Below are 26,130 nucleotides of genomic sequence, written 5' to 3'. Positions count from 1 at the left end.
GGGTGGGGGGATGAGTGATTGTTATTATCTTAGTTGTTTAGTGTGAGTGCCGAATAAGAGCTGGACATTGTGCTAAGCACTTGGCTACATTATCTTCCTTAATCCGTGCAAATTTCTGAGACTACTGCCCCCTTTGAGTGATTGTTATTATTTTAGTTTTTTAGTGTGAGTGCTGAATAAGAGCTGGACATTGTGCTGAGCACTTGGCTACATTATCTTCCTTAATCCATGCAAATTTCTGAGACTACTGCCCCCCTTCTATAGGTGAGGAAACGGAGGCACAGAGAGGTTAGGTAATTTGCCCAGAGACAGTAAGGAGTAGAGCTGAGATTCAGATTGGGGTCTGTCTGACTCCAACGCCCAGGCTGTTCATAGTGTACGATAGAGCAGCAAAACACTCTGGTTATCTTCCATGACAATCTCCTGAGTAGTGTAGTAGACAGGTTTCTGGTCTACGAATCAGAAGTCGGAGTCTCTAACCTCAGCTTTCTTCTTTCACTTTGCTCATATGTCTATTTGTTCACTCACTTGATAAATATTTAGGGAGCATCTAATATCTAATTTGTGCCAGCCACTATTTGGAGTGCCGGAACACATGAGGAACCCAACAAAGATCCTGCTTCCTGAAGCTCTATTCTAGTGCGGGTAGCAAACTGTGAACATATAAAAATATAATGTGTCAGATGGTAAATGCTATGGAGAAATTAAACAGGGAAAAGGAGTTGGAGAGAGATGGATGTGTTACTTTGAATGGAATGACCAGGGATGGCTTCTCTGATGAGATGCCATTTGTACCGACATGAATGAATAAAAGGATTAAACCAATAGAATATTTCTGGCTCTCTGGATAGAGGACATAGCAGGTGCAAAGGCCTTGGAGTAGGAGTAAGTGACCTGGATTTAAGCTCTTGGTTTTGCATAAACAAAGGTAGTTAAGAAGGGCAATTTTTAAGCTCCTTTGTCTCTAACATTTTGCTTTCACTATTCTTCCAAAGTTAGAGCTGCTGAAGGTAAAGTTTTGAAAGGTCTTTATCACTAGTGATTTCAAATATATCGTAGAAACTGTAAATCTTAAAAACAGAACATTTTAGGCACAAAGCTCAAAAAATTCCTGATGTTATAGAAAAATGGTACTTTTTGGTGGGAAATGATTTCATAATTTCAAAGCTTTAAATGTGCCCTATCATTGATATCCACATTAGTCCCTCCACATAAATTCTGAAGAGCAAATACTGCCATAACAAATTGATAATGAGGAGTTTTCATCGCTATCAAAAAACAATGCTTCATTTTACTCATATTGGTTATTTATTTTTCTACTCAATATCCTTCAGCCACTCAAATCTCATAAGTTATGCTGACAAAGAATGCTACTGTAATATACCATTCGATATGGAATGTTTCACACCAGACACCCAACTGAGTTAAATTTTTTAAAATAAAATTTTTATACTAAGTAAAAAACCCAAAACTAAAAAATATGCCATAATTTAGTAGAAGCCTATTTTTAGACACTTAAGTAATATTTTTCAAGATCATTTTTTTTCATGCACTTAGTCCTACACATTGTGTTTACATTGCGCAATGTTCACTGTGTATAATCATTTTATTTGAAGCCTTCCTTTGGCACTGATTTTCTTTGCCTTAAATTTCATAGCGACTGCCATAAAATTCATTCTAAACACTTTATTGTGCTGCTCATTTGGTGTACCATGGGAAAGTTAAAATTTATATCTCTTAATTCTGTAACAATTGAAAAATATAAAATTAGAGGATGAATATCCAAGAAATTTCCAAACAGTGCCTACTTTTTAGAATGTATTTGATCCCTCCATCCCCTGCCCCCCCCCCACACATTGTCTAACCATTTTAAGCAGCTCATTTTTTTTCCAGCTGCTTCTGCAATATTCTGGTTTATAAGCTTTTTGAAGTCTAATCCAACATGTACCAGTTCAACCCCAGCTGACACAGATGCTTTCCCATTTTATTGTTTCTAAACTGCTGAATTTCCACAGTTGCATTTGTGACTGAACCAACATATGTCTAGAGGAAACATTATTGCAAATCCTTTCAGGGCTCTTTCCTTCAATATGTATTGAGCAGGGCATGCTTCACCAGCCCTTGCTGGGACACTCAGTCAATCGAGGACAGCATGGTACGGGGTTGGACTTACTGATCTCCGTTGCTATCACTGTAATGTTGTGCCACAGCAATGTTTCTCGGTCAAGAAGTTTCGATGTAAAAACGGAACCATTTCCAGAATGAATGTTGAATATTCTGTCCAGATCTGTGTGTCGATCGACAGAATACCTGGAAATGCAGAATAGAATTTATAAAGGCTTTTTTCTTTGTATTTGTTGTTCTCACATCCTAAAATTGTTCCCAGAAATCTGTTACATGAATTTTTTTTCTAACAGTAGCATATATTTGAATATCTATAGCTTAACATTAAGCAAAATATTCTGAGAAATTAGTTGTTGACAACTGAGGTCTTACTAGTAAACCCACTAGATAAGCTGTATGGTTTTGAATATCACCACTGAAGTTTCTTTTTAAAAATATAATTTGGGCCAATTTGTGTAGTAATTGTTATAATAACTCACATTTTTAGAACCTCAGAACTTTAATGCGTGTGTGTGTTTGTATGAATAATTGGGATTATTGGCTATTTGTTTAATATTTATTTTATTTTGAAAGTTATGTTAAAAGAAGCAAAAGATGGGTAGTGTGGCTAAGGTTAATGAGGCAGGCAATGGGGCAGGGGTTGAGCTTGGGAAGAGATCCACAGTTGGACTGTGGAAGGATGGGCTGGCCATGTTAAGAAGCTGTGACTTCTTCTAAGAGTGATGTAGCTCTACCAAAGGATCTTAAGCAGGAGTGTCATAATCTAAAACACATTTAGCCAAGATCTCTGGTTGAATCGAGGAGAATTGAGGAAATTGGTTGGATGGTTCTGACACAAATTGACAGGAATTTGTGAAGAACAGGATTTGGGGAAGATCATAAGTTCCAGTTTTGACATGTTGAGGAATAAACCCTGAGAAAAGTCTGGACTGACGTTTCTAGTCTGATGCTCAAGATGAAAATCTGGACTGAAAATCTAGATTCCCTATTCAACTCTTCAGGAAGAGAGTGTCCTGGGAAGGGAGAATAACAGTGGTGACATAATCACTCAGAGGATGAACTCTACAACAGAGATGTGCCGGACTAGGACAGTGCCCAGAGCAGTGAGGAACTTGATAGATGTTTAAGGCGAGTTTGGGGAATTCAAAGAAAACCAAGAGTGTGTCTTAGAAACCAAAGAAGGAAGAGTCTTCAACATGGAAACTGACAGAAGACTAGTAGATTTTGAGAACTGTTATCATCTTTATAAATTGATCACTAGTTTTTGGAATAGCTGTGTAAGGGGGAAAAGTAGTACATTCTGTTTTATGGGGGGGGACGTTAAAGAGAAAACTCAGAAGAAAGTTGCTATGTTAAGGTCAGTAGGAACAAAAACTGCCCATTTTAGCTGGATTCTCAACATTTATATCATGTTGGGTGATTTAAAAATGTTGGCTCAGAAGAAATACAATTTAAGTAAATGATCTAATTAGTCATACATATGTGAATTTATTATAAATGCTCTAAGAAAAATAAACCCTTGTTACTAATGTGTATAATGTCCAATATTCTCTTTCAGTTAATTATTTTGTTTTAAAATATAACTAGTGAATTATAATAAACAAGATATTTTAGCTTAATAAAATCTATTTTTTTCATTTAGCAGGAGTCAAAATAAAACATACATCCAATTATTGCAGGCTGTGCAAGCCTGGTTTTAAAGAGAATGAATGGCCTGCCCAGTGTGGCTCTGTGGTTGAGCATCAGACCTATGAATCAGGAGGTCACGGGTTCAATTCTCTTGTGGGTTTGATCCCCAGTGTGGGGCATGAAGGAAGAAGCCAATCAATGATTCTCTCTCATCATTGATGTTTCTATCTCTCTCTCCTTTCCTCTCTGAAATTAATAAAAAAATATTTTTTAAAAAAGAGAATGAATAAAGATCACAATGGATCTATATTTATCAAGTTGGGTTAGAATTTTCATTTCAATTTATAGAAACCTAATGTTTTATTATCAAAAGGATTGAAACAGATGAAATAGGTCTTATTTTTTCCATTTATGTCATGAATCAACATTTATTAAGAGTTTAGGCAATCGCATTGAACTTGCTTGATCACCTTCACTTTTAATCTGAGAATGATAAATATTTACATACTTAATTAAAAATAATTAATAATAAACCAATAAAAAAGAAAATCTCAATATTCATAGATTGTAAGAAATTTAATAATTATCTACAAATATATATTTTTCCTCGTGAAATACATCAAGCTTAAGATGTGTTGCCTATTGCCTTTATAAGCTGTTACAGCAGTAATCTTTTCTTGTTCTTTGCCTCTTTTTATCTTGCTATAGTTTTAAGTTTTACATGCAATCATATTTTCCCATCAAGCCTTGACATAAAGGGTACAAGGTGAGGAACTTCTAGTCGAAGGCAGCTTTAGGTTTTAAAGAAAAATAACTTCTTTTCTTTAAAAGTAAATACCAAAATGTATATATTTTTTCTTTAATTGGGAGATTTAAAAATTAATAGAAAACCTAAAATGTTTATATTGTTTAGAAAAGATGGTTGCATGCAAAGCCTTATTTATTTGTTGTTTTTCTTTCCAAATATTTCCAGTTTATATCCAGGCCATTTACTATCCAGTCCCATTAATTCTAATTATAACTGATGAGGAACAAGGTAATCAATCCCCACATGATGGTAGCAGATCATTCTGCTAGATAGTTCTTTTTTTTCTTTCTAAAATTTTATTGTATTCTGTGATTCAATAATTTGTCTTCTAATGCATCTTCAAGTCAGGAAGATTTGAGGGTTAGGAAGGAAGTGTGCATGCATGTAACTTTTCACAATATGGATTCATAGTGACATTTTATAAGGCTCTTTCATGGAAATAAAAGGTCATTTGTGATGGTTATTGGATGAAAATTATTTTATGTTATTGAAGAGTTAAAGATTTGTGCCTGCATAATGATATATTAATGTTTTGGGGGAGGATTCTCTAGCATTAGTTGTAGACCTAACATATTGTCTAGCACCTAGCAGTTCAATATATATGGATGTACTTTCCTAATATAAGAATCAATTTTATGCTATAAAAGGAATCAATGGCATATGTACTTATATACCAATATATTTATGTGTATTTCTATCCTTAAATCTATATTTATACATCAAATCCATATCTAGCAAGGGAGGGCTAGCAGAAGGAAACTTCAAAATTAGCTGTCAGCCAACCTAGTTTGACAATCTCCTTATTTTCACAAAACATAATATAATGCAGTGAGTAAAAATGATATTTGGTATAAAAAGAAAAATAGACATAAAAATTCAGCCTAAATTTCCCGAAGACATTATCTCTTCCAGTGAAAAACAAGTTGACCTTGTCAAGGAGGTAAGCGATGCTCGTATTTGTCAACCTCAGTATTAGCACTTTTAAATTGGTCTCGACATTGACTTGCTAAGGTTTTTTCCTCACACAGTTAGAACAAACTCCAAGTGAGAGAATAGTTGTTAAAGTACTTAAAATTATTTGTGTTATAAGGTGAAAGCCATCATTCATTTTCCTTATTAATAACCCTAATGTAAATGGAGGAGCACTTGGTCCATGGAGCTCTCATGTGGCTACTTTGGGTTGACCACAGTCCAATTCAAGGAGTCTAGATATTCCAGTAGAACGATGAAACAACAGGATTTAAAATTATTCTCTGAAAGTAAGCCAGGCATTTTTGTGTTTCAGATTTGGGACTTGCCACAGGTTTCATGTAAACAAAGGGCTCAAAGGCCATAAAGTTAGGAAATGACTGCCTTAGAGTCTCAAACTCTTATCTGCAACAGTATTTTTCCTGCACAGCCAGAGTGATCCTTTTAAAAAGTACTTTTGGCTTAGGTATCGCTTCAACTCAAAGCTCTCCAATGGCTTCTTACCTCAATCAGAATAAAATCCAGCCTTTACTAGGGCTACAAACCCCTGTAGGACTTCAACAGCCATCCAACCTCCTGTGGCCCCATTCCTGCCACTCTCGGCTTCACTCACACTCTTCCCTCTTCATGGGCCTCCTTGCTATTCCTTCTGCGGGCCCAGCATTCAGACCTTGCCCTTGCTTTTTTCTCTTCTTGGAATGTTCTTCCCCTAGATATCAGCATGGTTCATCCCTTCATTTCATTCAAATATTTACTCAAATTATTTCCTACCAAGGCCAAGCCTGATAACACTATCTAAAATAGTTTCCCATATACCTATTGTCTCCATACTGTCTTATTTTACTGCTCACAATTTATTTTTACCTGACACACGACAATATTTAGCGGTTGCTTATTTCTGTCTGCCCCAGTTAGAATGTAAGCTCCATGAGATCGGGACTTGGTATCATTCTGTTTCCCTGATGCCTCGAACATGCCTGGCACATGGCAGGTGCCCTGACTAGGATTTATTCGGGGACGCACTGGCAAGACTTCCTCTAGCTTCTCAGTCTGCTTGCTTTCTTTATGGGGAATCATTTACACAGTGATATTCTGGTTTAGCACTTTTCTCATGTAGTCAACTAAGCTATTGGGTAAAGGCTGGAGGTTGGTTTACTTCCACACTTTTATGCTAAGGGTCCAGAATCCTGAAGCATCAATGTCTCAAAGAACAATGAGGCTTTTCTTGAAACATGGTTTACAACTAAGGTGTAAAGGAAGTACAGGGAAAATAGAGCTTACACAGTATAAATTGGATTCAGCTCTATTCATTTCCCCAGGATTTCACAGACATATATCATGAAATGGTTCTCATTCTTATCCACTTCTGCAGAAGAAAAAAATTATGCATCCAAATGGAGCAGAATTCTGTCTCAAAGTGTTACACAATAGGTCTTCCACACTTGAAAAACACTTTTACAATGCTTTCTCCACACTACTCTGTAACAAATGTAAGACCTTAAAAAAAAATCCCAGGCCATTCGGGGGTGTTACCTTATACCACTTTAATGTAGGAGCTCCTTATGGCTCATTTTATGCCCCCCAATTTTGTTTTTAAAGTTATGCTGCTGATAAAATAATATTTATGTTGAGTAAAGAGATGAAAGGTGCTGTTTAGAATGGTTTTTCAAGAAGATACTACTGTCAACTTGGATAAAAAGGATTCATCTTTTCCAACTTGCAGACATATTTGACTATAAATCCACTGAACCTTATGAAAGATGTATCTCAGAAGTACACTTACCTGACAGGGTTCCGGGCAGCATCTGGGTCTTGGGCTGTGACCGAGCCTATTGCCGTGTTTATCTGAGCGTCTTCTCTTATTTGCAAGGTGTAGGCTAGTTTGCTGAAGACGGGCGGCTCATCTACATCTTCCACCATAATTCTCACCGTGGCTGAGTCTTTGAATGGACCCAGGTAGAGAAAGCGGGGTTCAACGTGAGGGTTGGAGGCTTCCACTTTGAGGGTGTACACTTTCTTCTTTTCAAAGTCCAGCAGCTTGGGTGAGAGGGAGAGGGAAAGGGACATATTTAAAGCAGCCAAGACACAGAAAGGCAAGATATGAACTATTTTTTTGTGAAAATCACTGATGAATGAAGAGGATCATATTGCTGAGAGACGTCACCACAGTGTGATGCTGGGCTAAAGCCATGGGAGTTCACAGGGCTCACAGTCCTGATGAAAGTGGGAGCAGGGTGCAAGGTGCAATGGTCAGGAAAGGGGACCTGGAAGCAGGAGTATGTTAGTCACCCTTTAAAATAAATCCTTCTATGTGACTAGAGGGAGCCATACCAGGGGCAATTTGTTGAATATGTGGTAGATTATTCTAGGTCAGGGGTTGTCACATCTGACTTTAACCAAACACCAAATGAGTGTTTAAAATTTGCCAATATCTGGCCCCCACCCTGGATCATTAAACCACAATGTCTGGGGTGTGGGGTGTGTGTGGAATGGGAATTTATACTATTACACACCTGCCCTAGTGATTCTAATGTGCAGCCAGAATTGAGAACCACGGGCTTGTATCACGATTCCCTATTCCTCATTCAGATAAAATAGATTAAAAATGGTGGTGTTTTTTTTTCTTTTTTCTTGTTGCATGAGGCGATAACATATTCCAAGTGTTATCTTGATAAGGGCATTGGGCTAATTACTTGCCAAAGAAAGTAATGATCAGTGTTGTCAGAGGTCTTTAGGAAAAGCCTCTCTGCTTCTGGAGACACAGTGAACCCGAATGCTTCTTGCTGACTTTTGGTTTTGGATAATAATATGACAAGGCTCACTAGGAACACAATTAATCAAGACGTTCGAGAATGTGATTTAGTCGGCTAGGCAAAATTTCAGTTTGAATCTGATAAGGCACCAGAAAAATTAAAAAGGTTAATGGACACTAATGGGCTTCCTAATTATATTATAGTGTACAACATTGGTCTGAGTGTCACTTAAACATGCTTTATTGTGTTTCCAGTTATTAAGACCTGTAATCCAAAGCTTAAGAAGAAAACATGTTCTTGTTATTTACCTTTCCCTATACTTCATTATGCCTGCACATATAACAGTGTGCTAAAGGAGAGAGAAGACATTGATGAAAGAGAAATCAGTAAAATAAATAACCAGAATTAATATTATTTTTAGCTTCAAAGCAAAAGGTTATGGATTTTAATTTTTGCCACACTTCTGTATAGTACTCTGTAGTACTAGACAAATGATGCGGGGATAAATGGTGAATAAATACATAGGGGACAAACAGGAATTCAGAATATACAAGATTTATTATTGTGTTCCAGAGAGTAGCTAAAGAGCGCATAGGAAATTTGTGTTACTTAATTTATTTTTGTGGTCTTTATATCTCCTCTCAATCTAATGAAGTTCATTGTTACCATTGCTTGTAGTATTCCTTTTCTTCAAAGCATGTATCGGAAGTCAGAGTTATGCACGTTTTATTTATTTATTTGCTTCCTTGCCTCTTTTCTCCCTATACTAGAAGTTCCATGAGAGCAGAGACCTGCCTGGTTAAATGGACCATTAAACCTCCAGTAGACAATGTCTGCCACTGTTTTTTCACATATTGGTTCATTTCTATTATTTATTTTAGATACTTTTTTGTATATCATTTATTTAGATTATCTAGTTCTTTAGGAGGCCCTTCATAAAATTTATTGAAAGTATGAATGAATGAATCCATAAGATTATTGAGGACCCCTAAAGGCCAACCAAAGAGATCTCAATGTAATTAGACTTGGTGTTTTAGAAAACTGATTAGTGAAAGGAAAATCCAGAGGAATGTTCATGTGAGATGCGATTGCCCCCAGTTACTTGGGGCGCAGAGAAACGTAAATGCATTCATTTGTAGGGAATTTACCCAATGGCATTACCTTTTTGACAGTGATAATCCCTTCCTGGGTGTCCTGGTCAGTGATGACATCAAACATGTCCAGCCCCTCTCCTTCGGTAATGCTGTACTGAATCGCAGCATTTTCTCCCACATCGGCGTCGGTGGCTTTGATCCTGCCAATTGATGTACCCGGTGGAGAAGATTCAGGGGTGGTAAACTGGTATGTACCTATTAATCACCAGAAAAATATAAGTCAGACGCAGACTAAGTGTATGCTATCAGAATAGAAATGAACCCATTTCCCAACAGTTCTTTTAGGCATCACCACGGATGCAGGCTGATTTGTGCTTTTCTTAAAATAATGAATGGTGCCCTATACCTCTCCATCTTTACTTTCATGATGGTTAAGAATATTTCTTTTGTTCCATCCCTGTCTCTTTGCAAATGGAGAACACTTTTCTCGTTCTGTAAATAGGCTCCCAAGTATACGGTGTGATTGTGAGAAAGACTGAGCTGTTAGGGGCGGCTGTACATTTCTAAGCCTCCTGTGAATGTAACCCAGCAGAAAGAGTAGAAAAGAATTTAACCTGAACTGTGACTTTAAGCCAATTACTAGGGCTAGGTTTTTTGTTTTTTTTTTAAGAGTTCTTGCTGTCATTGCTAATAATAACTGGAGGTGAAAGTAAATTATAGCAATTTAGAGAATGTATCCTAGCAGACATTTACTCAAACATGGAACTGGTCTAGTCGCAGTTAGGCATACAGATCAATACACTGAGAGATAAAGCTCTTCATTTTTTTCTTTTGACTAAATTTTTCGTTTAAGTTTTGTTTATATTATTTTTTTCTACACATAGATTTTACCCATTCTTGAAGTTATATTCCTAATTCAAAACCCATATTTCATAGACAGGCACTTTGTTTATGTTCTCATGTTGCAAAATTGGTTTAAGGAGACTCTATGTGAATTTCAGTCTAGATCTGCTAGGCCAGCATGTACTAAGGCCCCAAAAGTCAAACAAATGTATTCTCTCATCCAATACATTTTGCCAAGCATTCATGCAAATTGTTTTGAAAAAGAAATTGGACTATGACACACCTAGAATATTGTCCTTGAATAATATTAATCCACTAAGTAATGGGCTCATCCTTGGTAAGATGATAACAGTCCACAGTTTTCTCTGGTGTATTCAACTTCCATTTGGGGTACCTCCTACCCCTTTCTCTATTCTCCCCTCTCTGGCCTCTGTACATCATTCACTAATGATCACAGGCTATCCAAGGAGAGAGGAGGATGACATAAGGTACCTGTGGCATCAAAGTGCCCATCGGTTCTTTTGTTATCCTTCCCCAGGCCATTTCCATATGGAAAAGGGTTTGTTTGGGTTAAGTTGTTGGTGATCCTGATTTTTTTTTAAAAAAAGTATTTTATTGATTTTTTACAGAGAGGAAGAGAGAGGGATAGAGAGTTAGAAACATCAATGAGAGAGAAACATCGATCAGCTTCCTCCTGCACACCTCCTACTGGGGATGTGCCGGCAACCAAGGTACATGCCCTTGACCGGAATTGAACCTGGGACCTTTCAGTCTGCAGGCCGAGGCTCTCTCCACTGAGCCAACCTGTTAGGGTGATCCTGATATTTTTACTTCAGGCTTCTGGGGGATATTTTAGGGTTCCTAAAATTTTTCTCCTACTCATTAAATCAGAAATTATTTAGCTACTCTGTTTTTGCATTTAGCTAACTGTGATTAATTAGTGGACAAAAGTAAAGAAAATAGAAAGATTTCCTGTTGATCCATGTGGATCTCCATTACATAAGAAGCCCCTATTAGCTGACTGGCTCTTTAAAATGCCACGATTGAGTAAATGGGTCTGTTTAATAATGGGCAGCTGATTTCTCCTGGAAGACAAGATCCAGGTAATTTTCTGAGGAGACCATAGTCAGAAAGGGATTTTGTTCCTGGGAGAAAAATTACATTGTATCCAGTAGCCACTGAGGTGCTCTGGGTGAAAGGGGCTAGTGCTCTGCTGGATACAAGGTGGGCATTTGTGAAGGCTGGTTTTCCTTCTTCCTTCCTACATAATCATGAGAGTTAATAGTTTTGGAGATGGTTTTCGGGATCTCAATTAACCATAATGTAGCAAACTATTTATGAGTATAAATGGATTAAGTGCACAGTTATTTCCACAGATGTATTTTTAGAAACAGTAAAATGATAAATCCTCCTCTTATGAGGCTTCGTGAGGATTTAAAAGAGATTACATGGCTGATTAAATTCACAAAATATAAAGTCAAATTTTTCCTAACAAATAGCAGCATGCTTGAATGCGTATGCTCTGAGCAAGCAAATTTATGTCTGTGGTTGTCTTTTTAATAAGGAAAAAGGAAACAATGATGTTGCATTTGCAATGACAGCCATATCAGAAATCGCTCGGCTAATTTCCAATTCAGGAACATAAATGTTCACATCTACTGAGTGTAAGCATTGTCAACTCATTCTTAATAAAAGTGTCAGTTCTTACTAAGTTCATTAATTCTGACAATTAATAGCAACAATCGAAAATAAATATCATTCTTCAATTTAGAGTTTTACAAAAGTGCCCGGAAGAAAGTCATCATTCAAATGCTCCTACTCTGGGGAAACCGGGGAGGATTGTCATTGACATCAGTCAGCGTGATGTTCACCGTGGTGGTCCCAGATAATCCACCCATCTGGCCGGCCATGTCCTTGGCTTGAATCACCACTTGGTACTGCTCCTTGTTTTCTCGATCCATGTTGAACAAAGCTGTCTTGATGATACCTATGGATATGAAATTCAGAAGTGGAAAGGAATATATTAAAAATACTTTATGGAGTCATTTATTTATGCAAACACACAGATTTTTCACCCACAATATGCATAGCGCTATGCAGATGTCATCGGTGACATAAAAATGATTATAGCTAGCCTTTATACTGAAGGAAGTGAAAACCACATAGGGGAGAGAGATGCATTTAAAAGAACCACCTACAATACAAGAAGAATAAGTCAAATCCTGCAACCGTGGAGAATGTAAGTAGTATAAATATTAAGTGTTATAAGATGACACAGCGAAGTGTAACTTGGCGTGTGGCCCAATAGTATACCACTGAAGTTGCTTGATATATTTAGGTGCATTAGGAGGAGATTGTTAAAAGAAAGCCATTTACATGAACTGTCTCCTGAGTTTCACTTTACTGAATTGGCTAATTGCTCAGCAAATATACCCACCATAATGAATGTTCTCAGGATTTTCTAAACCATGAAACTATGGTTTAACCGCCCCCCCCCCCATAGCATCAGCATCGGTTCTTTCATAATCATCATATTGTGTGATCCAAAAGATTTTAAGATTTCCTAAAGCTGATGTGAACATTAGTTCAGCTGGCCCCAGCAGTGACCAAGATTCTCAAGTTAGGTGAAGTTTACCTCATTGTTAAGTAGTTCTAAAATAATTATTTGGAAGAACTTGTGAAAGTTTGCCTAATTTCTTAGGTAAGGGTCTTGCTTTAATTAACAACATTCTTTCAAAAATCACTGGAGAAGGCTTTTAACTCTCTCTGGTAGCACATTCCAGTGCTGAACAGCCATGAAACTGAAAAAAAAATCTTTCTTGTTTTTAACAATACCTCAGAAAACAGGTCAGCTTCATTCCTACAGTCCTGGCTTCATTGAAAGTGGAGCTGTTATTTCTGTTCTCCAAACAACAGTATTTCTATCTAAATACCTTAGCCTTGTGTTCTTTAAGTTGAATAATTCTAATTTTTTCATCTTCATTGTTCTTAAACTCGACATTTTCTTTCTCCTTGGGCTTCTTTCCAAGTCTATTGCCCTTCTTAACCCATCGATTTCCAACTGGATGTAATAACCTAGGAGGGCTTTGATTTCTACTAAGAATAATGGAAGCTTGAAAAATGTTTAAAAGAAACTCCACTCCTATTATGACAACAAAAATAAGTGTAGAATTTAAAGACAGTACAAATGATGTTCACTAAAATGATTCATTATAAGATAGAACGTTATTTTGTGGAGAAAGTGCAGAAAAAGGAGGTGTTGAAAAAAAGAATTCCATTAAGGCAATCCACTTTATTAGGGCTATCTCAGTCTGGATGGGGTAGACAATGAGGTAACAACACACAAAACAAAATCTCAGTGGCTTAATGCCATCGAAGTTTGTTCCCTCATGCTCTGAGCAGGCCAGCAGGTAACTATACTCATCATAATACTCAGATTTCTGGGCTGGAGAAGCATCTCAGCATTGGCTCCCATCTGGGGTCACTCTGGCAAGTAGAAGGGCACATGCTGGAGTGTACACCAGGTCAAAAGTTCCACTTGGAAGTAACTCACATCACTGCCGCATTTTACTGGCCCAAATAAATCGTATGGCTACATCTAGCTTCAGAGCACGGTAGAGAAATGCAAACCTACCAAATACCTAGACAAAGAAGAATTGGAATATTTGTAAACAGCCAAATAGCTATCAGAAGGGCTTGATCTTTTAGCTTCATCCCAAACTGGGAGAAAAAAAATAAAGCCATGTATAATTGTTTCTGAATATGCCATATATAAAAATAGTGGGTGAAAGACCCATTGTCATATTTCTTGATTAAAATGATCTGGGTGTTATGTTTATAAATATATCACTGGTATTTGGCAGGCAAATCTAAAAAAAATTCAATCACGTGGATTGTTTTTATTAAAAAATATGCTAGCTTAGCCAAGCATATCAATTAAAATTACAGATTGTAAAAAGGAGATAAAAATCGAATTCTAACCTGTTTCCGATTCAACTGAGAAATAGGGCTGCCCCTGCAGGATGCTGTAGACAACTTTAGCACTGTTCCCATACGTTGGGTCATCAGCATCGGTGGCAGTGACTTGGACAACAACTGTGCCTGTAATGACAGAACATGAATTGAAAACATAGTAAGGGCCCATTTCAGATCCCAGATAGGCACACATAAGAGAAAGCATGATCTTACTTTTGTCCAAAACTATCGTGGCAAGGCAGTGGGGAACTTCAATAATATGCTAGGTTAAAAAGGCTTGGATCCCTCACTCTGAAGGAAAGTGATCGCCATTTATAAATACTGTAAGGATTAGGTTAAAGGGACGCATGGGAATGATCATGACTTTGGATGGAACTGATCTCAATCCATCTCCAAGGGTGGGATTTGATTGGATTCTTGCTATGGCACTTCTTTTAAGTTATCCAGGTCCTAGTCAATCCGAATCTGGCATTACTTTGTCCATAGGGATTCGTTTAGGAGTTGTCCAATCAGGGGGCCACTCATGATTTTGCTGGAAATTCTGTCATTTCTACTGGACTAGAATGTGCTGAAGAGGAGCCTGAAAATGCAGTCGCTATTTAGTGACATTAGAGATGGCAGCTTGAGAACAAAGCCAAACAGAACAGAGAATTTAGGGAAAATAGAACTCCAATCAAACCATGTCTAAAGCCTACTTCATTTCTGGGCTTAAGTAATGTGACCAGTAAGTGCTTATGTTGTTTAAAGTAATTTGAATTGAGTTTTCTGTTACTTGCAAATAAAAGCATCCTAAGTAACAAATCTACCTGATAATTCTAAGAGATTGAAAGGCCTTGAACCTTAAGTGAGATAGTTTTGGATTAAATAAATAATTAATTGAAACAACAGAGGATACACATCTGGTACCTGTAATACCCAAAAATGATCGTAATTAAATGTACAAAGAAAACTGTGGTGTTTTAGATCAGCACTCTTATTTTAGGGAAACAGAGTTGCCTAATAACCTTTGAAGTATCCTTAACTTCCATAAAATTCCATGCAAATGGTTATGTATATGCTTGCATGTATATTTCACTGAAGTTCCATAGATTTTTATCTGATCGCAAAGGGGTCTGTGACTTCCAAAAAGGGTAAGATCCTCTGATTTAAGATCATTTTTGTGGCTGACTTTTAGAATTCCTGGTAGATAAATAGTAAGCACACCACCAAGGTTCTCCTGTCTATGAACAGGGCAGGGAAGCTACATTTAGGGAATACTAGCATTTTTACATTGCGTGGCTACTATCTAACTAATTCATGTATTGAACAAATACGCCACACTGCTAAGGTTGGCTGCTCTGGATGCAGGATGTTGGTGCCTGAGATAGAACACACACCCTTTTAATTCAATGAGGGACTTGGGGAGAATGAGAACATCATGATTTTAGAGTGAGAGCTAATAGCAGAAGTCAACAAACACGTTCTTATTTGACATCAATACAAATTTAATAGCTTTTAGAATACGACTGTCTGGACGTTTTGAGCACTTGTGAGTAGCCAGATTTTGTACTGGGGGCTGTGCACTTGTTTTCTCCTTTTGTCTTCACCTTAGAAGTTGACATCTATTACTTATTTGTTAGGGATGTGGAACTGGAGGGTGAGAGAAATCAAGTCATTTACCTAAACCACACTGCTGTTTGCTAGTAGAGGTAACTTCAAACTCAGGTCTGTTTGATACCAGAGTTCATTTTTACTATTCTGCTGTTGTTTCTTTATGTAATTTCTTTAAAATGCTTTTATATATCAGAATAATGACATGTTAATTTATGATAATGATGAATATCAAGATTCCCATGCCTGTGTGCAAATTAGAAAAAGACCTCCCTTTCTCAAAATGTTTCTGTTAGCCATTCCCAAATATTTGTACTACATATTTAATTCTATAATGGCTTCAAATGAAACAGAAACAGACTCACAGATACAGAGAACAGACTGACAGCTGTCAGAAGGGAGAGGGGAAGGGGTCTAAATGAAAAAGGTGAAAGGATTATCCCACAAACCTTATAGACAGATAATAGTACGGTGATTACCAGAGGGAAAACAGGGTCGGGGGAGGCAGAGGAGGGTAAAAGGGGGATAACTGGTGATGGAAGGAGATTTGACTTGGGTGGTGAACACACAATACAATATACAGATGATGTATTACAGAATTATACTCCTGAAACCTATACAATCTTGTTATCCAATGTCACCCCAATAAAGTCAATTAAAAATTATCTCTCTGTACAAAAAAAGTCAATGGTACCCTGAGAGTTGTTCAGTGACAACTTGCATATCTGGTTACGGTTGTCCTGGGTGGTATTGATGACAAGACTATCCTTTATTAATTCTTTCTGTCTTTTACCACCAAATGGAAAAATATTCTTCCTAACAAATTTTCCTTTTAAAAAGAATTCTAATTCTCCTCTTTGCTTGGTGATAATCTGTGATTTTTTTCAAACAAAACAGTAGCTTTAAGTAATGGGATGAGCAACTTCTTCGTGAGAAAAATTTAGATGTTTTACAAGTATTTCCATGGATTAAATATTTTCAAAGTCTCGGAACTTTGGACTGAAACAGCTGTGATATATGACTCAGAATTGTAGAAACATTTTTATTATGTAATTCAGCTCTTTTGAATTTGAGACTGAGTGAAAATTAAAATAACCTTACATGAGTAGTTTAATATTTGTCATTGTTTCCCATGAAGTATATTAATGTGGCTAAGAATGATGTCAGTAGGATTTTTTTTCTTAGTTGAAATTCTGTTTACCTTCTCCCAGTCTAAGCAAACTAAATGCACAAATATTAACTTTAAAATTGGTAGAATTGTGCACAAAATATTAATTTACCATATTAATGTAATTTACTGATTTCCACCAATTAGTAAAAGATATCTCCCTTAGACATCCTCTGCATATTTTTTATGGATTGAAAAGAAGTTTTCTTTGAGTCTCTTCTCTAAATATACAGTCACTTAAAGCAACAGTCATTACTCTTTAGTCTGGACTGTAAATCCAGGCTTTTGTTTTCCACTGAGGAGATTCTTACTTGGAGCCTTAATGCCAGTACGTGCTAAGAGAAATAGAGAAGCCTGCTGTTTTCCAGCCCAGGAAATGGAGCAGGAATTTAGGGTGGGAGAAGTAGGTGAGATGGCTCTCTTTCTTTTTCCTACTCTCACTTCTACCCTCATCTTTAGAGGAAACGCAGTTTTCTTAAAAAGGATAATAAAGTGAAACTAGAATAGTATTAGGAAACACGGGGGTACTTACAAAAGGGACATAAGTAGATTGTTTAAAATATGGTACTTTAGAATTTAGCATCTATATTTATTCCATCAGTAAGTTTCACGCAAAGGATTCTTTGTTTAGTTGATGAACTGGAGGAGAAGCATTGCCTGGTTGAAATCATGTCCCACTCACCCACATCAGACATTTCGGGAACAGTGGCTGTGTAGACCTCCTTGGTGAAGATTGGTTCATTGTCGTTGATATCATGGATCTTGATGACGAATTCAGACTCAGGCTCTACAGGAATCCCTGTCTTTTTGTTTACAGCTTGAGCTCGAAGGATGTAAGTAGGTTTTTCTTCCCTGTCTAACCTTCTGGTGGCTTGTATATCCCCTGTGTTTTCATTGATAATGAAGAGATCTCCTGCTCCATCTCCTGAAAGGATATATTTAAGTGATCCATCTCCTTTATCCTGGTCTGAATGTAACTAGTATAGAAAAAAAAAATTAAAGAAAGTAAAAATCAAACGTGATTCTAAACTGTTTGTCTTTATGATGCATGCTTTCATTCAATCCTTTCTAAGGGATGCAGTTCTTTTCTTCTACTATGACTTCAGTCCCCCATAGTAAATACCATTCATTAATGAACATGTTTCCTTATAATCATAGAAATTTCCAGAACTGAAACAGAGCTTGGAGAAAATGTAGTAATCCTTATTTTGAAGAAGGGAAAACTAAAAGCCAGAGTAATCACAAGACTGGCTGGAATGAAACTATTTTTTCTACAGCTTTTAGATTCTATTAATACACTCTCCTCCTCACTTTTATGTATGCAGACACACTAAAGAAGCAATATATTATTAAGAAAAGGATCTTGGGTTTTGAATCAGAGAGACCAGGGTACATTCTGTTTCTATACTGAATTTAGGGGAGCTAGCAAATCTCTTTGAGTCTAATATAATGGAGACTATAATCGATTTTCTACATGAAATTTATGTATTTATTTATGAATCAATGAATGAAATTCAACTCAAAGCATTTGAAAAACATCTTAAGTACCGCTATGGACATTGCCTTAAAAACCACGCACTAGATCATTTACAAGGTCACTTGGAATAAGAACATTTAACACTTAGATTTTAGTTTAATATGGGAAAGGATCACTTACAAAGCAGAGCCGCCTAAAATTGCATAATCTGCCTTAGGAAGTAGTGGGTTCCTGCTCCTGAAGGTAATCAAGCAGTGACTCTAATATGGTTAAAGTCATTGCAATGGGTCAGGGTAAAGGGTTGACTTAAATGAATGTGAAGAGACCTTTGAATTGGAAGAGGATGATTGTAACTTGGAAAGTAGCGCATGTTACCTAATCCCAAAGATTATTTCCAGAGTTGACTTCCTGTTATTTCCCATGTTCCCTTTTCCCCACCTTAGCAAGAGTATCCCATAGGTCTTCTAATCCAACCCTTATTTACAGATTTCCTAAAAGTGCTCTTTACTGAGAACTATTTTCAAACCCCAGTTATAATATCAGCTACATACAGACAAGTTAGTTTCAGTGGGAAGGCTGCTAATCTCTACCTTATTTCAACTTCATCTAACCAGGGTATGGGCCATGTTACAACAGTTATGGCAACAATAGCAACAGGTAAACCAGCTCTGTGCCCTCCTGATTGATGCTGTATGGAATGCTCACAGTAGTGTCTAGAAACAAATCTAAAAATAGAATTTCAGGATAATAAAGGGATCCTAAGAATAATATAACCCTGCCTTTCTAAAAGTGTATCACATGGAAAGTAATTTATATAAAATGCTGACTCAAAAGGGTTCTGTGGTCCAATAAGTTTGGGAAATACTTTATAGTCTGCCTCTTTCTTGGCGTCATCCATTGCCCATTAACATATGAAAGACTGAATGTCCACAGTTCAAAATTATATTTGACTTTATTTCATCTAGCTTTCCCGAGTTCTCTTATGTAAAGAAGCCTTTTTGGGTGTGATCCATAGTGATATTCCCCATAACAGTGTTCCAAGAAGAAAAGTTTGGGAAACATGAGCTAATTGAATCCATCATCGCAGAGTCAAGAAAACTGGAGTTCCCTTTTATGTAGTGTTTCCCAAATCACAAAGCTCCCGTGAAAGCGTCAGAAGTATAGAACTAAAGTGCAAGAAGAGGCCTTATAGACTATTGGGTGCAACCTCCTGGTTTTTAGAGATGGGAAATTGTGTCCAATGCCACCCAGCTAATGCTGGTTAATAGCAGGTTTGAGGAAGAGAATATTATTCATACAATTAGTGGCCTTGAAAGCAGTTTGACAGAAATAATGGAAGATAAATGCGCATGGGGAGGAAATTGCTTAGAAGTGAGACAAACGCAATAAGAAATGTAAAACAAGAGCACTCCATGATTTGTGTAATGTGATATGCTAAGAAAACGTTGAAACCATGATTACACAGAAAGAGCCACTGGGGAACGTTTAACTCTCCACCATCAAACTCTAATGACTGAAGTGAGCTCTTAAAAAGCTATTTCATTAGCTCATGAGGAACGCAACCAACATCACTGCCCATTGGGTCCTGGCTCCAGGGCAGCCATGGTTAGTGCCCTGGCACAGTGCAGGGGCCCTGAAGCCGCAGCCCTAAGTATAGGTCTTGCTCATTCTATTTCCTCCCCAAATATAGGATTCTAGCAGTCAATTAACCTCCCTGTGCCAGATTCCTTATCAGTAACATGATGATGATAAGAGCTACAGGACAAGGCTGTCATGAGCATCTAATTAAAGCCTGTATATAAATACCACATTAAATGCTATGTAAATGTGATAAAAGCACATATGTGTTTTATAAATTACAAAGCTCCTTCCAAATTTAAGAAATCATTACTATTTTAAACTCTCAGTTCATCATAAGCATGTTTTTGCTCTGCTTTTGACTTTGAGAACTTTGTTGTAAGGACTTTGAAAACCCAATTTTGCAAATATACAGTGTCTCTAAGGTGAAATCTGTTATCAACACCCAGTATTCTTCTACCAGGTGGCAATTGCCAGTTTCCCATGTGATTTATTATATTCTGCATTCCACTAGATTATAGACTCCCCTTGGCCTGTTCTCGCATCCCTCTCAATGGTAATTGTTGCACACTTAGTAGGTGAATACCACATCTGGTCACAAGATTGATTCAGGTAAAAGTAATCAGAAGCTTATTTTTAGCTGTCAGGAGAGACCATTTCGATGACTTATAGAACAAACACCCGAGACGGTTCGGAAGAGCAGCAGAGACACTAAGTAAGAGGGTGAACAGGGATTGCTCTGCTGATCCCAATTCTGATTTACCAATATTTGAAACCCAGTGGGAAAATGCACCTCTTCACTCAGGCGTATGATGATAAAACAATTTAACCTCATCCCCTCCACCTGCAGGGTGTGTGTCTGATGGGGTGCAAGGCGACAGGAACCTCAGAAGCTTTTGTATAATTCTTTCCCTACTTCCCCCAACCCCCCTTACCTTGAACTCCCCCGGGGCCCAGCTCTTTTCTCTCCTCTTGAGGAAAAAAGGAAACATAAGACATCGGTGCTAGTGAAAGGGGTGGTGACAAGCAGACATTAGGGGTTTATTGAGCACTTAGATTTTAATTGGATTTTTTCTTTTGTGATGTCATTCATCACGGCCACTGTAAAGGCAGAAGTTAAACAACAACAAATAAAAGGTTGTAGGCTGCCGGAGGCATGTTCTTACTAATTTCAGTTGAATGTGGCTGTTCCATTAAGCTTAATCATCTGGTTCACTTTTAACGATTCACCATCAAGTAAAAATTATCCGCTTCCTTCAGAAAGGCACATTTCATCTGATGCTGGCGGGACTTTTACTACATACCTGTGGCATTTGGTTTTAGAAGGAGCTCTTGGTCTTATTTGTTTTTCGGTTGATTTATTATTATTATTTTTTTAAGTGCATCACCTTGACAAATTTGGGTTGTGGACGTGGCCCCATGGAGAGTATCACCAAAGCAAATCTTAGTGTCCTCCATCCCTTTTCTCACTTGATTTTAAGATAATTCCATGTATCAAGAATATATGTTCCTAAAGTTGCCAGATAATTTAGCAATTATTACCAAACATTAGGCACATGGTCCAATCTGAGTAATATGAGGGAGGAATACAACTTATTGTCTCAGTTCTTAAATAAATTTCTTTAATAACCAATGAAACCTCAATACAATTATGTCACTTGTATTTGCTGAAAAGAGCAAAGAAGTTATAAGCATATTAAGTACACTGACCATTGTAATTACACTAGGGCAGTGATGGCGAACCTTTTGAGCTCGGCGTGTCAGCATTTTGAAAAACCCTAACTTAACTCTGGTGCCGTGTCACATATAGAAATTTTTTGATATTTGCAACCATAGTAAAACAAAGACTTATATTTTTGATATTTATTTTATATATTTAAATGCCATTTAACAAAGAAAAATCAACCCAAAAAATGAGTTCGCATGTCACCTCTGACACGCGTGTCATAGGTTCGCCATCACTGCACTAGGGACTGGGACAGAAGACACCTGTTAAGGGTGAAGAAGCTACAAGATTTTACTGAATCATATTTCAAGTATCATCCCTTTTGCAGAAAGTAATGAATAATGTATGGAAAATGATCCATTTTATGGAAAAGTTGTTCCATAATAAACATGATTTAACTGTCAACCAAGACCATTTAAAAACACTTATTGTCTTGAAGAGGCAACAAATAAAAAACAATACCTGTCTTCTACAAACTTGCAATTTAGGCTCATAAATACTCATATGTAAAAGATACAGAATAAAAGCAGAAATTAGGTAGTTGAGTACTTTAAGTATTAGGAATAAAAAAATAAATGAAAAGATGGAGAACAGCATGGAAGGAAGTTATAAGTTGGACAAGGTGGAGTCAGGGAACGTGTTAGATCTTTGATGGTTTACGAAGAGTTCTTGGAGGAGTTTAGATTTACTAATGGAAGAAAAATGATTTAGCAACCAGATGAGTGCATGGCATGGTTTCAAGGTTCAGTGTGGGAGAAAGTCAAAGGACGCCTTGAGTAGGTGCCTGGGCTAATAAAAGTAATAATGTCAGCTAAAATAGAAATACTCTTTCCCTTGAGTTGCAGGATCCCATATTTTCTCACACTGCACTCAGATATGCAAGGTTAGATGCAGCTTCCTTATTATTATTATTATTATTATTAATCCTCACCCGAGGATATTTTCCCATTCATTTTTGGAGAGAGTGGAAGGGAGGGGGAAAGACACAGAGAGAAAAACATTGATGTGAGAGAGATACATCAATTGTTGGCGCGAGGGTGGGGGTGGAGGATCGAACCTGCAACTGAAGTATGTGCCCTTGACCAGAAATGAACCCATGACCCTTCAGTCCATGGGCCAATGCTATCCACTGAGCCAAACCTGCTAGGGCCTTATTTTTTTTAATAGCTTATCCCTCAAGCTCTAATCCTATTGAATATTAGGAACTCTATGTTAGGTTGAATATTGAGTCAATAATTTAGTGCAATTCAATAAAGTCTGCCTGATTCAATAATAGAGTCTCTTTAGATAACTTTTAAATAAATCCTAGTCTTTCTGGTTTCAGCTTTCTTCCCTTGCCCCTGATCTAGTTTAAGATGACATCTGGGTGTATGAAGAAGAGAGAGCCACATGGCCTGAACCAGAGGGAAATTTGGGGCATTTGGAATCAAAGGTAGTCCTTGCACTGTCCTTTGGCCTGCTAGTCTCTAGCCTGCTAGTCTCTCATCCATTACTTTCCTTAGTGGTGTCTGTGGTTTTGGCAGGTGGACTCATGACCTCAGCTCCTTAAGGTCCCAGGTGACCTGCTCTATTCTCTTCTCCATAGGCCCTCATGTCTGACTATGACTCCTTCATTGTCCTTGGTTGTAGCTAACGAGTTGCTTTGTCCTTGGTAGGGACCATCTACAGGACCATCCACCTTTTTCTTACCCTGAAGAAGCTTTGGAAGGCTCTGGGGAGCTAAAATGAGCTTCTTTCTCACTACATGATTTCCCCAAAGGGAAAGGAAAAGCCGACTCCCCATTCACCTGTACCCACAAACTTGCCCCTGCTCCCTGGCCCCCTTTAAGGACTTCAGAGACATTGACTCAGGGCAGTAAAATGACTTCAAATACGCACAGGGTTGTGCATGTGCACGTATTTAGAAGCCAGAAATGTGAAATGCTGCAGGAGTACCCCACCACATGAGTTTTGGTGACGAGAAGAGCTGATTCCCATTATAAAATCTGAGAGGAAAGCTGGGATGGAAGCATGGCCTGCAGCCCTGAGCCTGGCACCAATAATTTTTGGTGATGACATTTATACATGACTAGAGGCCTGGTGCATGAAAATTCATGCACTGGAGGGGGGGGGGGTCCTTCAGCCTGGCCTGCCCCCGTCTCACAGTCTGGGAGCCCTCAGGGGCGGGAGGTGACCTGGCGATCAGGAGAAGGCAGCACCCCATCACACCTCTGCTGCTGCCACTTCTGGCAGTGCAAGCCTCAGCCGGCCCTGGGAGGATGGGCAGCCGCCATCCGAGGTTTGCCTGTGCCTTGGGCTGGTCCTGGGTGGCTGGGGGGCTGAGGGGACTGGGGGACTCCAGAGGCAGGCATACGGAGGGGCCTGGCCTTGCCGCATGCCTGCCACCCCGGCAGGGCGGGGACTGGGTGCCGCATGCCTGCCACCCCGGCAGGGCTGAGGGGACTGGGCGTCGCCATCTTGTGGCTGTGGGTGCTACCATCTCTGAGGGTGTGGCAGTCAATTAGCATATTCCCTCCTTATTGGCTGTGGGCGCCGCCATCTTTGAGGGTGGGGCAGTCAATTAGCATTTTCCCTCCTTATTGGCTGTGGACGCTGCCATCTTTGTGACGGCATGAGGGTCAATTAGCATAGTCCCTCTTTATTAGATAGAATCAATAAGTTTTATTCTAGCTGGCCAGACCCATCTTTTGATTCATTGAATGGGCTCTAAAAGAATCTGGAAAATCTTCTTTTCTCTGACAAAACCTAGGATTGGGCTATCTCCATATCCTATGTTCTTTTTCTGGTTATACTATGTTGCCTCTTGTAATGACCTGAAAAAATTAATTTCTTCTATACAACATAAATAATTTTGTGGAAATTTTCCACTTTATGACAGTGGGAATATTTTATCTTTAAAGTGTTCTTTTATATTATTTACTAGAGGCCCGGTGCACAGATTTGTGCACTGGTGGGGTCCCATGGCCTGGCCTGCGGGGATCGGGCCGAAACTGGCTCTCAGACATCCCCTGAGGGGTTCCGAATTGCGAGAGGGTGGTTCTAGGGTGACATACCGGGATTGGGCTCCCTCCTCTCTGGTTCTGGGTGTGTCACCCGAGAACCACAGCTGCCAAGTCACCACAGCTCGGCAGCACCTGTGTTGAGCATCTGCCCTTAGTGGTCAGTGTGCATCATAGCTACCGGTCGAACTGTCTGCCCTCTGGTGGTCATTGCATGTCATAGCTACTGGTTGGACAGTCAGACGGTCAGACAGTTACTTGGACTTTTATATATATAGATCATTTGGGAATTGGTTTGGCTGGGATTTGGGAAAATAGTAATAGCAGGCATTTATTAAGCCCGTACTATGGGCTAGAAAATGTGCTAAATTTATTATATAGATTAGATAATTTTTTACTCATTATGAATCTCTTCCTATCCCCTCTACACTAATGAGGAAACTGAGGCAAGATTTAAGTTAAGTAACTTTTCAGCATCATACAACCACAGGGAGCAGAATTTGAGTTCAGGCAGTCTGACATTTCAGTCTAGTCCAGGGGTCCGCAAACTACGGCCCACGGGCCACATGCAAATACAAATATTGTATTTGTTCCAGTTTTGTTTTTTTTACTTCAAAATAAGATATGTGCAGTGTGCATAGGAATTTGTTCATAGTTTTTTTTTTAAACTATAGTCCGGCCCTCCAACGGTCTGAGGGACAGTGAACTGGCCCCCTGTTTAAAAAGTTTGAGGACCCCTGGTCTAGTCTGTTAACTACAACACAAGTATTTTTCTCTCGATGTTTACATCCACTTTTATGAATATTCATTAAAGGCATACTCTATACCAAACAATATTTTAAGTGCCGAGTTATAGAGATCTAATGCAGAATTTTCCAACCTCTACACCATTGACAGTTTGGGCTGGGTAACTCTTTGTAGAGATACCTGTCCTATTTATCAGCATTCTTGACTTCTACCCACTAGATACCTGTAGCAGCTTTCAAGTTGTGACAATAAAAAACATCTCCGTATATTGCCAAATGTCCTTTGAGAGAACAAAATTGCCTCCACTGAGAGCCACTGATGGAATTCTCTATCTATCTACTATCATCTTTCTCTCCTCCCATCTTTTTTTTCTCATTATGTACCTTATAACTTTAAAAATTCATTCAAATTATATCATAAAGAGTTCTGCATTTATAGAGATAACACATGACCCCACTCAATTCCATCTTTTATGTTTTGTTAGATTTAATAGCCACTGAAAAAGACTTGTGTTATGTGGAGGAGAATTTTTTGAAAAAGTTCTAAAAGTGAAAAAAATTTCAATCTAAACTCAAGAAAAATTTATTCATATCCTTGACATTTATCTTTTACACTCGATACTTTGAATTTAATGTCAAAAGTACCAAAGT

General features: G+C 38.2%; 1 protein-coding gene across 1 annotated transcript in view; it reads right to left on the bottom strand.

Annotated features, from left to right (window-relative positions):
• Positions 1-26,130, bottom strand: part of CDH6 (cadherin 6, type 2, K-cadherin (fetal kidney)) — a 49,979-nt gene that overhangs the window by 9,933 nt on the left and 13,916 nt on the right. The window contains exons 2-7 of the mRNA XM_005857885.2: positions 17,636-17,930; positions 14,202-14,321; positions 12,040-12,207; positions 9,445-9,632; positions 7,314-7,567; positions 2,174-2,310 (exon numbers count right to left, since the gene is read on the bottom strand). Of these exons, the coding sequence (XP_005857947.1) occupies positions 2,174-2,310; positions 7,314-7,567; positions 9,445-9,632; positions 12,040-12,207; positions 14,202-14,321; positions 17,636-17,930 (1,162 nt within the window). The remainder of the gene's footprint in view (positions 1-2,173; positions 2,311-7,313; positions 7,568-9,444; positions 9,633-12,039; positions 12,208-14,201; positions 14,322-17,635; positions 17,931-26,130) is intronic.

The sequence above is a fragment of the Myotis brandtii genome, unplaced genomic scaffold (assembly GCF_000412655.1).
Source record: "Myotis brandtii unplaced genomic scaffold, ASM41265v1 scaffold115, whole genome shotgun sequence".
In the NCBI taxonomy this organism is placed as follows: Eukaryota; Metazoa; Chordata; class Mammalia; order Chiroptera; family Vespertilionidae; genus Myotis; species Myotis brandtii.
Note: the sequence above shows the minus strand (reverse complement) of the source record. Positions and strands in the feature narration are given on the sequence as shown.